Source organism: Lichenostomus cassidix, chromosome 21 (assembly GCF_008360975.1).
Source record: "Lichenostomus cassidix isolate B80296 chromosome 21, HeHo_3.0, whole genome shotgun sequence".
Lineage (NCBI taxonomy): Eukaryota > Metazoa > Chordata > Aves > Passeriformes > Meliphagidae > Lichenostomus > Lichenostomus cassidix.
Window position 1 is genome coordinate 284,625 of NC_139501.1, and position 17,457 is coordinate 302,081.

Sequence of the window (17,457 nt, forward strand, 5' to 3'; positions counted from 1 at the left end):
TTTTGAAGGACTCCTGCACACAGTAAATCTTTACTCTGCAGGAGAAAGCAAGAGGGAGAGGAGGAGGAGCACTGTGTCAGGCTGAAGCCTAAATGAGTCCAAGCTAGCGCGTCAGAGCAGTCTTTATTTCCTCCTTTACATTGATATTGGGTGACCTCCAGGTGTGTTCTTCCCATCCTGGTGGCCTGTGAAACTGCCTGAGGGAGTAGGGGAGGGAGGAAGGGAGGGAGAGATCCAAGGAAGAATGGCTTTTGCTCATTCTTCCTCCCTGTAATCAGGCTCAGGTAGACTAACCCCATCCTGCCCCTTCCCCAACCCATGCTCCAGAGCATTGGCTTTCTCCCGCTCCCTGGAGCCCACATCAGGACAACAGCTTTCTCTCCTCAGTCCAAATCCTGATGGAGAAAAAGCTGTTCCTTATCTATTTTTCACCTGTGTGGACTTTCCCCTTTCCTGGTGTTACTGGAAGCTGTTCCTGGCTGCTCAGGAGGCTGCCTGTAGGTTTCCACAGCATTCACTGTGGACTGTGGCACTTTTACACATGGCAAGTAGTAGCTGTCCACTCATAGGGATTGAGAAGGAAGAGAGCAAGCCGAGTGAACCCTTACAAAATTGACAGGGAAGGGAAGGACTGCAAGACTGGTGGGGAATTGTGCTGTCTTTGTCTTGCCTTCTTCACTCCTTCCCCCACTCTTCACTGCCAGGCTTCTCATGTGCACAGCCTTTGCTGCCCTTTCCCTGCCTTCATTCATCTCCACCTCTGCTGCTTTCCTCCTCTCTGCGCTGTTCTATTCTGCCCTCCTCCAGCTCCACCCCACACATTGCCTTGCCCTTATGTTTCACACCATGCTACTCTGCCTGCTCTCAGCCCTGCTGTTCACCAATACACATAGCATTTTCACATGGGTTTTTCCCCTTACACATGCTGCCATCTATCCTCTGTGCACCTCCTTCCATACACGAACATACACAAGGACAGATCTGTACAAACCTCGGCATATTGGCATTGGTCTCACTTCCAGTAAAATTACTTTTTCTTCATATTAGGCCAAGGCAAGAGTGCAGAGACATTTATGAAACTTTGTTTAATGTACTGAAAAGCCATCGGCTAGAACATTTAGGAAATTGATTTTCCTGGCATTGATGAACTCTTTTTATTTTACCCCAGTATTAATTACTTTTTTTTTAAACAAATTAATTTAAGAGTCATAAAACCTAACAAGTGAGCCAAACGTCTGTAGATCATGTTCCCCTCTCCCCTTCCTCCCCCCATCCCTGCTACTAGTGCTGGTATAGGAGGAGAAGAAAGATCAGTGCCTTGTGTGACTCTCTCCTCTGGTTCTCTGCAGGGGAAGCTTCATCGCTGCAGGATTATGCAGCCACCACTATGAACGAGTTCCTGGGCATGTTCGGCTATGACGACCAGAATATGCGGGATGAGTTGGCCCGCAAGATCAGCTTCGACAAGCTGAACGCTGCTACCTCAGAGGCCACTGCAACTGTTGCTTCTCTCCCCAGCGAAGATGCCATGAGCAAACGAGCCCGCTTCTCCAAGTATGAGGAGTACATCCGCAAACTGAAAGCTGGAGAGCAGCTGTCGTGGCCAATGCACTTGGCCAAATCTGAGGAGCTGGGCTCCAAGCTGGGCAAAGAACCTTCCTCAGTGCTGGCACAGCCCATTCGGGTGCCAGGTCCAGACGCCTCCATGCTGACAGAGACCAAAGCCACCATCTTGCCACTGCCCTCTCCCAGCAGTTCCCAGATGCCAGGACTGATGTCTCGGGCCTCCAAATATGACTTCTTCATTCAAAAGCTGAAGACAGGTGAGAGCATCAGGCCACAAAATGGCAACACTTACAAGAAGGCCTCCAAGTATGACCTAGAAAACGTCAAGTACTTGCACCTTTTCAAGCCTGGAGAAGGAAGCCCAGATATGGGAGGAGCCATCGCCTTCAAGACAGGCAAGGTAGGCCGGCCTTCCAAGTATGATGTGAGGAACATTCAGAAGCTTACTCCAGTAAAAGCTCCAGCCCCCAGCCTGGCCCCTGCTTCCCTCTCCAGTACCCCCAGCAGCACCCCTGTGGCCGGGCCAGAGCAGTCCATCTCATTGCCATTCAACACTCCTGAGTACCTGAAATCAACTTTCTCCAAGACAGACTCCATCACAACTGGAACAGTCTCTACAGTAAAGTAAGTGTCCACCCACTTTTCCTTTCTTTGTCTAAGTAGGGGATCATACTTGTAGTCTGTGTGTGATTCAGCAGGCAATTCCAAGTTCTTGTGGTGATAAATACGGTACTGTTCATGGGATGGTTCTCTTTGCTCTCTGTTGAAGTGTCTGTGCCTCTGTTACACCTTACATTCTATTTATCTTATTTGCACTAAGGATGTGATCTGCCATCAGCAGTCATAGCCATGAATCTGGAGTCCCAATAGCTCCTGAGTTCATATGTTAAAATGAAAGAGGAGGGAAAATTATGCTGTCAGCACTCTAAGGTCAAGGTTGGAACTACTTTACTTTCTTCTTCCTCTGGTTTCGTGGGCATCCAGATGTGTCTGTAGGGAAACCTGATTCTTGTTTCCATTTAACTCAAAGGCATGACTCTGCTGACTTTACTGTTAGCAAGATGGGGGTTTTTGTTTGTCCCAGAACTCAGAAGACATTTTGGTGCCTAATTCCCATCAATTTTCATAGGGGTTAGGCATATACCTACTTCTGTGGGGCCAGGCCTGTGTCTTCTCAATTTGCTTACACAAATAGAGGTGATTGAATTACCCCTCAGACTGGGCAAACTCATTAGCCCAATTACCACTAATAACCTCCTACATATACATTGCTAGCAGTCTCTGCAGTGATGCCATTGACTGAATGGAGGTATCTGAAGGCCTTGCCAAACCTTGGATTACTTTTTAATGTGACTTCCAGAGGTGGGAGCTGTAGAAGAGATACATATGTATGTCAGGCTGCAGCAGAGAGGAATGGAAAGACTTCTCTGCTTTCTTGTCATGGTTTGAATTTGTTTCTCACTGTGGACCTGGGGCTGTTGAGAGCTGTGAACCCCATTTGTAGTAAGTCCAGGGCCTTCTGTCCTGCGCTCTGTGCCATCACACACACCCCCTGTGCTTGGCCCTCTGGTGAGGAAAAAGGCTGTTTTGTGTTTGGTATGTGGACCTACGAGACCTTGGGCTGAACCCTCGCTTGAATGCTCTTTGCAGTCCCAGCAAAGTCTGAATCACCCCGTTTCCCTGTTGCCATGTTCCCCACATGGAAGGCAGAGCCATGTAATGATACCTGTCCTCCATGTGAGATGCTTGTTTATCCACTGCCTGCAGACAGATTGGGAGCTCCATGGTAAAGGTGTATGGGAAAGGGCAGAGGATTATTAACATTTGCATCTGTGCAGGATGCTCAGGGTCTGCTCAGGGTCCTGCTCAGAATGAACCTGTACGTGCTCCAGATGACCAGCAGGGACTCCTGTTACTTAAAACCACTGTGTTGTAAATATTCCTGTAGACACAGTGGGACACAGCTGGGATTGGCTAGAGACTCCATGCCTGAAGTGCCTTGAGAACACTCAGCTGCCTGGAGTTCAATCACCATCCTAGAGCTGTGCCTGAAGGGCTGTAAGCCTCTTATCTGCTATGGATCCCAGTTTGATTTCCTTTCTGTTGCTCATTTCCTCCCTCTTGCCAGCCATGGTGATCCTTCCTCTGCCCACAGCACTTCCTCAAAAGGGGCATCATGATGGGGCTGCAGCTGGAATGGAGGTGACTATGGCCATCAACCTGGACTTCCCATGTCCTGATCACAACACTGCAGTACGGAACGGGCTCTGTTCCTTCTCCTTCAGGCTACTCACTAGATACAGGCTTCCATGATAAAAGATAGGAGTCTGTTAATTGTGCTGGTGAAGGAAGTGCTGACTGCAGTATCTGGGCCATGGATTCCCATTCCCAGTCCCCACTGGGCTCAATAACCTGGCAGGAATTACTCTTTACTCACACACATCTGCACATACACCCTTGCCATGGGTTTAAACTCTCTTACATCTAATGCCATTAACCTGCCCTGAACTCATCTACCTTCAAGTGAGCTCTGTGCGAAAGTGTCCTTGTTTAAACCAGGGTGCAGGGCTGTCAGGAGGAGTGGAGGCTGGGCGCAGGCAAAGCACACAAAGAAGATGGTGTGTAGCCTGTCTGGAGGTGCATTGGGGTGGCCCTGTCTCTTGGGTAGGCTGGAGTCTGGCCCTGCGTCTCATTTTCCCTCTTCCTGAGCTCACTAAGAATGTTATTTTTGTCTGCTTCCTAATGATGTAAAATAATCCAGGCTTATGTGACAGTTGGGTTGGTTTTCTCACTGATTAAAATACAGAAATATCTGTCTGTTGGAGTTTTGGGGTATCTGTGAAATAGATGCTTTTGAGGCCCTATCCAGAGGCTGGAGCCACAGTTACAGTGCTGGTCGTAGTGCACCGAGGCTACTGGCCACAGGAAATGGGCAGTAGCTCCTAACATGGCTGGCACAGAGACTCTTCGACAGCTGAGCCAGAGGCAGAGCTTCTGTGCATACGAGGGTAGTGTTGGCCAGGAGCCTCAGAGAGGTGTTTGTTTGTGTGTGGCCATCACCTTTTTGTATAGGGGTTTTTAGTTTTTTCTGTAGAAACAGGTTTTTGTGATTGATCATCTCAGTTTCTCCAACAAACTGCACTGTGTCCTGCAAAGAGGGAACATGCAGGAAGGGTGGTAGGCAGCCTGTGCATTTCCCTTGGAAAAGAAGGTACATGATTTGAAGTGCAAAGGGGAGGGAGTTTAAACTTACTGGTGTCTTTGCTGGTACCCTTCCCTGGGCCCTCTCTCCTGATCTGTCAGCAGTGTGTGAGAGAAACAAGGAGTTTAGGCTGTGCCCTGTTCCTGCTAACCAGCTCTGCCCTGTGTGTCTCTCATTAGGAATGGATTACCCACTGACAAACCAGCCGTCAACGAAGACGTAAATATTTACCAGAAGTATATTGCCAGGTACGCAACACATTTTACTTTCCTGGGGTGAGGGCTGGAAGTAAGAAGGCAGAGTGGTGGTGGGGGAGACGAGGTCTTTTCTGGATCAAGTGTTTAAACCAGCCATTGGCACTTTTATTTCCCATGGCATCTGTACTTGCTCTGCCACCCTGCTTGGGAGAGCAGTAGCTGTGAGAGGTATAGTCATGCCAAGAGCGTGCTTAGCTCCCTGGAGCTGCTAGACTTTGTGACAAATAGTGGAAAAGTGCTTCACTGAAGAAGCCCAGGATTTAAATGGGAGTTCTGCATCTTGACTGTTGTTCTTTCTGTCCGCTACCTTTTTCTCCTACCATGTCCAGTGTCTGCAGGAGGCAAGGAGAGAACATCTCACCTCTGAGAATCTAGGCTGGAGAAATTCACACGTGACTTAAGTTTAGGCAGCTCTTGGCATCAGCGTAGGATGTTTATCCTAGAAAGTTTTGCAAGTCATTTGTCCAAGAAGCCCTCACTGAATTAGATGCAGAGTAGGGCACCTTGTCACAGCTGTGGGCACACTTAGGCCAGGACAGCGATGCTGAGAGGGAGCCCAAGGCTGTTGTGGTGACACAGAGTAATGCCACAAGAGCCAGAGGGACAGAGGAGATTGTTGCATACCACCTACCTGGTTTAGAGCTCATGGTGTAAAGGGTCTGTCAGGCTTTGCCCTCCGCCTCTTGTGTCCTCCATCTGTACTGTGAGAAAGCTCCCAGCGAAAGCCCCTTGTAACCAGACAGACACGAGGCAGGGAAACAAGCAAACACTTCTCTCCAGGGAAAAAACTGGAGGGTTTGCTCCCACTAGCACTTGGAGAGTTATTAACAAGAGGGGAAAGGAATGTGTACTGTTCTTTTCCACCTTACCAGAGCCTACAGAGAGTCTCCTTGTAGAAGATAGCTGCTAGGAAGGTGAAGGGAACATTTTGGCAGGGGAAGAGAGTGGGAACAGCATTCTCCTAGATTGAGAGTGGAACGAGAAGTGACTTCCTTTCCTCCCTTTTGCCCAAATCCCAGATGTAGAAGGGGGCATATGACCCCATGGGAAGAGAGGACAGTTGCACCACCACAGGCAGCTCCTCAAGCAGAAATGCCTCAAGTGGATGTGGGAATTCACAGCGTCAGGGGAGAGTATAGTAGTAGAGCATATAGCATATAAGAAGGAAAGGGATTTAAACCACTCTTTGCATGGGGCGAAGGAGCAGCATGCTTTTATTTCTGAGATTGCAGGAATTGCGGGGGTTGCAGTGGGAAAGGAGGTAGCACCCTTCTGTCCCCCATTCCCTTCTCAAGCGTGTAAACACTTCAGCCACATCCACTGCTTGTGGAGCTCTGCAAGCCCCTTCCCCTGGGTCAGGCAGGTAGCTCAGGGAGGTTCGTGAGGTACCTCAGGGGCACCACATCCTGCTTAAAAGTCTCCGCAAGCCACCCTTTGGCAGCACGGCCATTTCCCTTCAATTTACACACATTTTTAAAAACAGTTTAAAGCCCTAAAATAAAGGGATGGGGGGAGAGGAGACACAACACTCTTATGTCTGTACTGCATAATTAGCTTAATGAGTTTGCTAAAGCCACTGCCAAAAGCTGCCCAGGGATAATCCATTCTCTCACACAACAAAACAAAACCTCTTACTTAGCTAGTTTGGGCTGGGTTGTTTTTCCCCCTCCTCCCCCCTGTATATTTATAATTAAAAAAAAAAAGACCACAGAAAAAAATTATTATTATTATTATTAGTGCCTCAGCAGATGGTGCTTCTGGCAGCACTTGCTTAAATATTTATTTCTGTGTGGGTTTCCTCCCCCCTTGTAGTTGGGGTAGGTTTTTTTTTTCTTCTTTCACATCATCGTTACAGAGTAATGAGTCTGTAAACACTCTCTAAGCGTGCTGACTTCTATATTTATTATTTTTATTATTATTTATTTATCAACTCTTGCCAGATCAAGACTAGTCCTTTCTGGCCAAAAAAAAAAAAATTTTGAACCAATTAACATAAGGGAAAAGGGAGTGGGTTGTTCTTGTGCAAATGAATCTATGTGCCTATATGGACAACTTAGGAGTTTGGATTTGTATATCACTGTGATGAGATGGTCTGTGAGTTTTCCTGTTTCAGATGTGTGTTTGTGTCTGTTTGTGTGCATGGAAATCATGGGTACGTTCATGTAAATTCAGGGGTGTGTTGATGTACTGTAGAATCTGTGCATGTAAATGTGTGTGTGTATGTGTGTGAGTAAGTGTGTGGTGTGTAAGCTTTCCTGTTATGAAAAACCTAAACAGATGCTGTGCTTTAAAAATTAATAGCTTTGAACTGTTTCAAGTGTCAGAAGAAACACCGGATAATATAACCCTTTAGGAGCCCAACCTTGCACACTGAAGGAGCAAAATTTCCCCTTCGTGCTGGGTTTGCCACTTCTGTCCTTCCCCAGCACACGGTTTGATGGCATATTTGTCTCTCCCTTCCTGTTCTGTAGACGCCACACGCATCTTTCCATGGCATGTGGAAAGGAAGGTAGGAGCTGGAAGTGCTGGAGTGCTTGTTTAGCTATTTTTAAAACTGAGCCTGTGCATTATTCCTGCTAGGATGCTTCAAGTAACTCATCTCCTAGAGTCAGATCTCTTTGGTGTCTAGCCCTTCTTTTACTCCAGTTGAGATCTTTGGACATTTAGCATCCTCATTTTTGATAATATTTTGAGCTGCTTTGTGTTTGTTGCAAGGTCTGTATCTGCCTTTTCTCTCTGCCTGGCCTGCACCGCAGAGTTTTTCAACCCTGCACAGCCCTTTGCTCTTTCTCCCCCATCACATTCCTGTGGGAGGAAGCTTCCCACAGGGCACTTTCTTTCCTTGAAGAGCTGCTGGTTGTGCTGCTGACATAAAACCTTGGACTAGCAGGGCTAACTAGTTGGTTACATGTGCTGTGGAGCCACATGTCCCTGGTCAGTGCCACGGTGGCTCTGGCAGCTGCCCTGGACAAGCCTAGCAGTTGCCCAGGCATTGAGCAGGAATCTCTTCCTCTGCTCTCAGTTCCACACCTTTGTTTGTGCAGCCAGCCCTGCTATTTGCCTTGTGGTTTGTTCCTTCTCTGCTGCTGAGGTTTGTTCCAGTTTCTCAATCACCTGTTCTGACGTGATCCTGATTTCCTGCAGTAATTCTTCTCCTTCCCCAGGGAAAGGCATGTCTGCTTCTGGCATCTGTCCCTGTCTCCCTTTGTGAATGCTGAGGCGAAGAAGTCATTTAATTTTTTAGCAATGTCTATCTTTTCCATCAATTAAGTCCCCTTTCCATCTCCTAGAGGCCCTGCTGTCTCCACAGTTGACCTCCTCTTCCTTACTGTGCTTCAGAAATGCCTTATTTAGTATCACTTTTCACCCAGACTTTTTGTATCCTGTAGCCTCACGTTACCTCACCTTACAATGATCCATAATCTTCCCTGCTCCTTCCCCATTGCTCGATTGCCCCAGGACACACTCACTCCTCCCGTTTTCCCTTTTTATCTGTTGCCCTTCCTTATTTCTTTCCCATGCCCTTTATCTTATGCACTCCTGCTGTGTTTAGCACTTAAGTGACGTGAGGAGCCTTTGAGGAACCTTTGAGCAGATGGTACTTTATCTTTGAATGCTTCCCCTCTGAGTCCCCTTCTCTCCACTGCTTTTCCCTTTCAAGCTCTTCTAGGGTCCTCTAGAATATACACGAGGGAGTTCGTTGCACTGATTACCCCATTACTGGATCATCCCCTTGTGCTAATTCCTAGTGTGTTTGTCAGTCAATAATTTCTGTGTACTGACTGTTTGTATGTAGGTATTACATGGCATTTCTTTCTTTCTGGTCTTTTTTGTCACTCTGTATGTCAGGAGTCTTCAAATTTGCTGTGCGCAACTTTTCTGAGGTCCTACTAGATGGGCTTATACCTAAAATTTAGAATCCATATTTGCCTAACATTCATCTCCTTCTATCATGGGAGGTTTCTGAAACTTGCTGGTGTCGTATCTAAACTCTATTCTAGAATTGTGTGATGTTAGTTCAAGGAACCCTCTTTCCTTATGCTTCCCCAAGTAAACAACTTAGATAACAGAGACAAATTCCAAGAGAAAAGACAGATTAGGGATGTACAAGACCTGAGTGATCCGGCTCAAGAAACATCTTTAAATAGTGACAAATAAACAAGGGAAGGCGAGAGGGTCACCATCCTTGGAGGGGATAAAGGAGGTGGGGTTAAATGCCATAAACACATGAGATGAAGGCAGGAACGGGACATAGTTTATTTGTACCTTGCTTACAGGCACTGCTGCCAGGACAGGGGTTTATTCTCTCTCCCTCTCTCCTGTTTGCAGGTTCTCTGGCAGTCAGCACTGTGGACACATACACTGCGCGTACCAGTACAGAGAGCATTACCACTGCCTTGACCCAGAGTGCAACTACCAGGTAGAACAATGCTCAAAACTTACCAGCTCGGCTCCCCAGACATATAGGGGGAGTGTGTGTCCTCTTGTGCTTTCCTCCCACATGCATGCACATGCCCTGATCTGAAAGAGGGCAGGATATGTTCTGAATGTAATAGAACTCTATTTTGCTCCCATTTAACTCAATCTAATACCATTTAACCAAACTCAGACCGCTACAACAAAGAGCAGAATACAGATCAGCTCAAGTCAGTGGGAGCTACTCCACATTTATATCAGTGAAACAGCAAGAGCATAAATTGTGCTGTGTTACAAACTGTGCCTGAAACTACGGAATGCTGATCTGTTACTCTGTCTCTTTCCCTCCTGCTGCCCGAGTGACTCTGTAGCAGCAGTATCTGCAACAAAACACCCAGTAAAACCAGCGGCCGTGCGGGATTTGTGCAGAAGGCGCGGGGGCAGGAGAGATGCTGTAATTGCTGGGAGAATTGCCAGGGTATCCACGTCAAGCCAGCAGGTCACGTGCTGTGTTTGTTTACCCTTGTCCCAGGTCCGGGAGCCTGACACTGGCATTTCTGTGGTCAGGCTGATGCGTGAGTGGGAATCCCAGAGTTTGCCTCTGCCATGCACCAGACACAACTTCAGCCCTGCCCTAGGAGACCTTTGGGTCTCGAGAGGATGACTCTGACCACAACAGAGGAAGTTGATCTGAAGCTGCTGGGCTTGGCTGTGGGTTTCTATTGATCAAAGGAGAGTTTCTTTCCGGGATGCACATATTGCTCCTTCTAGCCCAGCACCAAATAATCAAGATGAGTCTATCCCAACTGTGACACAGATATCCCTGCACCAGAAAGAGAGAAACACAAAGGATGGAAAACCAGGAAAACCTATTATTATGATTGGCCTCATGATTATTTCCTAAGGAGTCTGGAAGCTGCTTGCAAAGGAGCTGTCTGGTCTCGCAGGGAATAAGGATTTAGGCTGCTTTTTAAAATGCAAATTATTTTATGGCTGAGATATATTTTAGAATAAGTAACGCTCTGTAATAAGTGGGCACAAATTAACAATGATTGGCAATAGCAATCCTGTATGTACGCCCTGGGAAATCATACCTCCAGCCTCCAAGGGATTTCTGTTGAAATCTATATCCATATATTCCCGTGCCAATACCAACGAGATTGATCAGGATTGATATTATAGGAGGAAAGAGTGGAAGCAATGATCATTTGTTTCCTATGAGGCAGACTAGAAAAGTTGTTAAACATTAGAATACAGGCCTTTTCAATTACTGCTCAAAATAAATGGATATTGATTTATTTTTTTAAAAATCAGATTTACTTTCTCACCTTCAGTGGTAAATATTGATGTCTGTGGGAAATAGAAATGAAAAGCTTCATTTTAAAGGCACTTAGCCTGCTCTGACAGTGGGGTACCCCTTCATTGCTTCAAGCAGGTAAAGGATGAAAAGGATATTCTGGTCACAGAGATTTAGCTCTGAGATCTACTACCATCTTTCTCTGTGACTTGAAGAAAGTTCAATGTCCCTGTTTTCCTAATAAAGCCATCCTACCTTGTAGGGCATGCAAGAGACTTGGAATGGAAAAACAGTGTAGAAGAGCAAGGGGTTTTTCCTGATTTCTAGTCCAGCATGAATGTGGCAGCCAGTATCTTGCTAACCGCTGCAATGAATGACTTGGAAGCTTGGGTTACTTGCTTGTAGGCTGTTCAGTTCACTGGTTTGCTTTCTAACTATAGGACTTCTTGAGATAGTAGCAGCTAAAATTATGTTCAAAGAATTGCAATCTTAAAGCTGCAGGGAGCAGATGCTGAACATCACCCCAATGTCATGTTTACTCTAGAACTTCTCATGTATATTTACTTTCCCTTTACCGAGAAAATACATGCACACAATTCCTTTTCAATCTGATTCTCTTGGGGTGATTACTGCCAAGCTTTTGACTCCTGGTCCCATAAGTTTATTAACAACAAAAGAAACCCCCCCTGCCCCCAGCATTACTCACCCACTGGCATCACGTGTGTCTCACTGTCTGTCTCTGTATCTCTGCAGAGATTCACTAGTAAACAGGATGTGATTCGGCATTACAACATGCACAAGAAACGTGATAACTCCCTGCAGCACGGCTTTATGCGCTTCAGCCCCCTGGACGACTGCAGTGTATATTACCATGGCTGCCACCTGAACGGGAAGAGCACTCACTACCACTGCATGCAGGTAACAGCAGACCAGGAGCCACTGTGTGAGCTGGGTCCTTTCTGGGGTGGTCTGGAAGGATTCATGAGTTCTGGCCACCCAACTGTCCCTTTGTCAGAGAGCCAGGCGCTGTCCTGAGGCAGAGGGGGGACATTCACAAGTCTTGCTCATTTTTCATTCAGGAGCCTCTTTGACAAACCTGTGCCCTGTCCTCACTGGCCTTGTCCTGCCAAGTGTTGGGAATAGCAGAGGGAAGCCTCATTCTCAGCTTTTAGAAGCCTTGTTCATGCAGAGAGGCACAGTAGGTCTCAAGGTTTTCTTATAGTCTTGGACTTCACCTGTTCAAGCAAGTCCCATTGTCTGAGACTCAAGCATTTCTTTAATGCCTCTACTCAAATATGCTCTGTCCTTTCCTTGAAACCAGACTTTCTTGTGACACATCTGCCCTTTAGCACTGGGTTAATTTCCTCCATAATCAATTTCTAAAGTAATTAAACCTTAATGTCACATATCTGCACTTAACACCCCTGATTTTCCATGTCCTTCACCAGTGGCACTTGTGTACAGTGTAGGCTGGGAGCCATGTTTCACAGGCAGCCAGGCTTCAGTAGCAATGTAGCCATAGCTGGAGCTGCTGCACAGATGTCACTGTGATGCCTTCATTGTTCTAGGCACGAACACACCACATTGTTTGGGTCTTACCCTGATCGTTCCTCAGGTTCAAGGGTTTGACGTGTACTCATTTTAACCAGAATTGTGCTCTAAACCATTGCCCTGAGAATGTGCTGCAGTTACAAACAGTGATGAGCCAGCCCTTGGTGACAGATTTTCTGGTCTGAAAACTCAGGCTTGCTTCCTCATCTGTCCCAGCAGCTTAAGACCCCAGTTAAAGTCACAAGGCCGTAATCACATGCTTAAATGCTGTGCTAGGATAGACTTCAGCATATATTTAACTTGAAGTCAGGTAAGCTTTCTGAAGTCAATGGGGCTTAAGCACATACTTAAATGTTAGGCATGCACTTAAGTTCTGTCCGGAATAGGGGCTGGTTGAAGCATGTGCTTACAGCATTTGATAAATTGGGGACTTCATGTGTCTTTCTCTCAAGGACGTTTTCTGTTATGCTTCCATAATACTGATTGTTTCATTTCTTCAGTTGAGCAGGGTGGGATTTGTTTGATTTTTTTTTAGAGTATGAGGAGTGTTTCACAGCTTTAAGTCACTCCAAGTTCGAATAGTGACCCTTGCTTACACAACTATATATGGCTAATTTCATCCTGTGCCCACTGCTTTCCAGTAAAGTAATGCCCATGTAAGCAGTGTCTTACAGGAAAGGTGTCAGAATATAAACTCCCAATTAAAGAAAATACTGCTTAAATGGCAGAATTTGTGCCATCCATCACATGGGGTTTTTTTCCTTTATGTCCATAATTGGTGTGGATAAAATTCAGTTAGTTGTTTATATAAACTGACATTTTTTTAGACTTTAGCACCAAGAGCTGCATTGCAAATTATTCCTAAGGACGTTTTTGTTTAATTCTTTTTTTTAATGCCATACGGGGCCTGTCTTTTTTCAAGGTGTCAGTGTGGAGAGAGAGAGGCTCTTTTATATTGGAAGTAGCTGGAGATCCTTTTTATTTTTTCCTCTGTGTATTTGTCATGGGTTTTGTTATTGCCTGTTGAATCAACCTGGGTTGAACTAAGGGGTGGTGTTTTCCTTCTCTTCAGTTCTGAGATGGTGCAGGCATTGGCACATGTTGTGCTAGAAGAAAAGAAAAAAAGTCCTCCCTCAGCAGGGCTGAGGACGTTTTCAGATTCCACTGGGTTTTTACTCAATATGGCAAAGTTGCCCCGCTTTACCCAGAGGAAGGCAGGTTTTCAGCTTTCCATCCTTGTCACACCATTCCTGTTCACTGCACAAGTTTAAAATTATTGAAGTGGGAGTCTTGAACAATGACAGGGAAAAAAAGTCACCAGTTTGCTAAAATCAGTTGAACATGGGTTTTAAGATTTGCTAGAATGAAACCATTTATTGCAAGCCCAAAAGATTGGTTTGCCTCATGTTACACTAGCATGCCTTACCTCCCAGGACTAAAGAAGTAAATAACTTATTCCCACTTGATTTTGTATTCCCCAAATAGATAAAATCCTTCTTTGTTCTGTGTCACTCCAAGATAACAAAAAGCAACAGCATCTGTTAGTGTTCTCTTCTCTTTAAGAGAAGGAACCCTACTAACTGTCTCCCCAAGCAGGCATGATTATCTCGAGCTGGTTTTATCCCTACGATCCTTCCTTTTGTTCTTACTGTTTCATGCCCCAAGAGTTGGTTTGGGTTTGGTTTTTTTGACAACTGCTCTATGCTCTATCAGTCTTTAGACTGGGAATTAAAATGATAACTTAATACCCCTAGGAGAAGCATACAAATGGAACTATTAAATGTATGTGTGCTGCTCATGTGTTTATTGTTGCTGGTAATAATGTCAGGCTGTTAAATTGCTGTGCTGATGACTCCTCTTTGGGTCTGGGGTAGGTGGGTTGTAACAAGGTCTATACAAGCACCTCTGACGTGATGACCCATGAGAACTTTCACAAGAAGAACACGCAGCTCATCAATGACGGGTTCCAGCGGTTCCGTGCCACGGAGGACTGCGGCACTGTGGAATGCCAGTTCTACGGGCAGAAAACCACTCACTTCCATTGCAGGTGAGACAGCAGGGGGGGGGAGGAGTCCTGCCTCAGAGCTGTGTGGTCTGTTTGCCTCCTTCTGCCAAGTCATAATTTCAGGAGTATGCACAGGGACTTGATTTGCCATGCTGTTACCTTCTCAGTACTGCTCTTGAGAGAACTCATGTGATTTCCAGGATCATGCCACAGACCACTCTGAAGGCAGGAGTATGATCTGAGGAGAGGATACCCACTAGAAAATAGAACCTAGAATCATTTGGGAAAGAGATCACAGTGCTCTTCAGAGTGCAACTGAAGTAGGCCATTAATACACTGCTAATGGCACTTCCATGGTAGGGTTCTCTCCAGCCAGCTTATCCCTTTTGGGGCCAGACTTTAGCCTTCAGTACACAACTGCTCTTCTGTCGATTTCTCAGGTTCTCAGGAAGAGTAGAAAAGCACAGTTTGTACCTTAGTCCCCTTTAGCTGCTGTTTGGTTGGAACTTTTCGTGGAGGGTGTCTGTATTCCCATGTTTCTGTGTCTGCTCCTCAGAGAGGAGTGAGATTCCCAGCTCTCCCACATGGCAGCATATCTGCTTGCCTTGGTGTCCCAGGTTAACCCACAGACAGCTCCTCAGCCCCTCTGCAGCTAGGGCAGTTGTCTCCTTACAGCCCCAATCCTCGTCCCAGAGGGAGGCAGGAGACAGCAGCTCTGCCTACACAGCCAACCACCCTCTCCTCGATGCCCTTGCAGGAGACCTGGGTGTACATTCACCTTCAAGAACAAGTGTGACATTGAGAAGCACAAGAGCTACCACATCAAAGATGATGCCTATGCCAAGGATGGCTTCAAGAAGTTCTACAAGTATGAGGAATGCAAGTATGAGGGCTGTGTCTACAGCAAGGCCACCAACCACTTCCACTGCATAAGGGCAGGCTGTGGCTTCACCTTCACCTCCACCAGCCAGATGACTTCCCATAAACGCAAACACGAGCGCCGGCACATCCGGAGCTCAGGAGTGCTGGGCCTGCCTGCCTCACTCCTGGGCTCCAAGGATAACGAGCAAGAGGAGTCCAGTAACGATGACCTTATTGACTTCTCTGCCATGAGCTCCAAGAACTCCAGCCTGAGTGCCTCCCCGACCAGTCAACAGTCTTCCGTTTCTCTCATCGTCCCAGCTGCGCCCTCCTCTGTGGCTGAGCTCGCTTCCTCGCAGGCCACCAAGTCTGCCAACAGCATGACACCAGCCACAAAGATCTCTGGCCTGCTTTCCCAGGCTCTTCCCAGCAATATACCCTTGGCCCTGGCACTCTCCAACTCAGCACTTCCTGGAACAGCTGGATCGTTCTTCCCCATCATCCCCAGTCGGGTCTCTACACCACTTCCTGCCAGCTCGGCCAATCTGATGACTGCTGGTTCTTCTGGCACCAATCCAACATCATCTGCTCCTACAGATGCCTCATCCCAGGCAGTTTCAGGATCTGGTGAGCCAGTGGCTACTTCTTCTTCTGCTCCAGCAGCCTCTATAATGGAAAGGATCTCTGCTAGCAAGGGATTAATCTCTCCCATGATGGCCAGGCTGGCAGCAGCTGCACTCAAGCCCTCTGTGGCACTTGAAGCAGGTGAGTTACCTCATCAGTTGTGATAGTAGTGGGAGGCAGAGCAGTGCCTGATAAGTTGGAGGAGAGTGAATGAGAAGCCACACAGTTGTCCATGGGACTGCAGTGGGGGAGGGGGTAGTAAAGGAACATGAGTGGCATAATGAATTTGGTCATGTCTAGTTAACCTTTGGAGGAGGCAGTCTTAGCATGGTTTCCTGTGGAACCTGGCTATCCCCACATGGCCAGAAGAGAGGCAAGAAACAGCTTTTTCCACAAAGGGAGTAGGCTCTTACCAGAGCTGAAGGAAGAGTGTTGCTATGGGTAGTTTGCTACAGGCCGAAAAGAGAGAGGCACTGTATTGAAAATGGACATGAAGACAAAATACCTTAGCCAATACTTGCAGGCTCTACTGAGACTGTATAAAGCTTTAGCTGGGCCAATGGTCCTGTAGCCCATGGCCAGTTGTTTTTCTGATCTGAGGAGCTGGTTCTGTGCTTCAGCTTTGTTGACCCAGCTGTGAGTTTGGGGATAGTGTTGGTACAGTCCACAAATGGGACCTTCCTTTTGGTCAGTTCTTGCCAGCTTTGCTCCCCTCTCCCTGCAGCTATCTGAGGGGTAAAAGATGGGAAGATCTGCTGCCACCTAAACCTGAGGCAGGTCATAGCTCAATGCCAGCCTAGGCAGATGGATGTGGGGCTCCCATGAGAGCACAGGGAACCTCCCCAGTTTTGCTGAACGTGGTCAGCTCATGGTGAGCAGCGAGGAGCCATGAAGAGGAGATTGTGCCTGGAAGAACCCCGTGGTGCTGGGCTGTCCCCGGGCTCCTTCCAGGGGTGTGGAAAGCCCAGAGCTGCTGGCCCATGGGCATGGGAGTGCTTGCCAATGGCCCCATCTTCCCAAGAGCAAACGGGGGAGTAGAAGGAAGTGATCTGATTAAAGAGGGAGGGAAACTTTCACATACTTTAAAAATTATTGTTTGAAAAATTGTTTCCTAAAGCAGAGAAAGGTCATTGAGGGAACTATTTTCCTTTATTTTTTAATAAAATGCCACTTGCTGTCTGAGAAGCAGCTCGCCATCAGCTGTACTGCCGGAGGGTAAATTAATATTTTAGTCACTTGGGGATTGTGGAAAAAAGCTCTGCAGACATGTTCCTGTCAGCAACTTTTTTCCCCCTCCTTTTCTCTTCACTGTTTATCCTAATTTTTTTTCTTTAATTTGTTCTTCTTTCCCCTCACCCCAGGCCTCCTCCTTCTTTTCCTCTCTTCCTTTAATTTGAATTCTTCTTCCATGGGCTCAGCACTAAACCTCCTCTCTAAGAAGCAGCATTGCCCCTTTTTGTGGCGATAGGGAGAGGGCGGTGGCAAGAGGTCGCGCAGTTTGAATGTCCCGTTGCTGTCACCTTCGATAGCCCTGGCGGGGCAGATGCTCCTGCTGGGCAGGCGCAGTGTTGGACCAGCGCTGTCGCTACGGCAACGCTGGGATTGGGGACGAGGAAGGGGGCTTGACTAGCAGTCGAAAGCTGCCACATTGCCTCAGCATTAACAGAGTCTTTAATAA

At 46.9% G+C, this 17,457-nt stretch overlaps 1 protein-coding gene across 6 annotated transcripts in view; it reads left to right on the forward strand.

The window, feature by feature from the left end:
* Positions 1–17,457, forward strand: part of CASZ1 (castor zinc finger 1) — a 277,300-nt gene that overhangs the window by 236,324 nt on the left and 23,519 nt on the right. For all 6 annotated transcript variants that reach the window (XM_085079866.1, XM_085079867.1, XM_085079868.1 and 3 more), the window contains 6 exons: positions 1,350–2,190; positions 4,948–5,016; positions 9,355–9,445; positions 11,492–11,656; positions 14,164–14,336; positions 15,052–15,920. In XM_085079866.1, the coding sequence (XP_084935992.1) occupies positions 1,350–2,190; positions 4,948–5,016; positions 9,355–9,445; positions 11,492–11,656; positions 14,164–14,336; positions 15,052–15,920 (2,208 nt within the window). The remainder of the gene's footprint in view (positions 1–1,349; positions 2,191–4,947; positions 5,017–9,354; positions 9,446–11,491; positions 11,657–14,163; positions 14,337–15,051; positions 15,921–17,457) is intronic.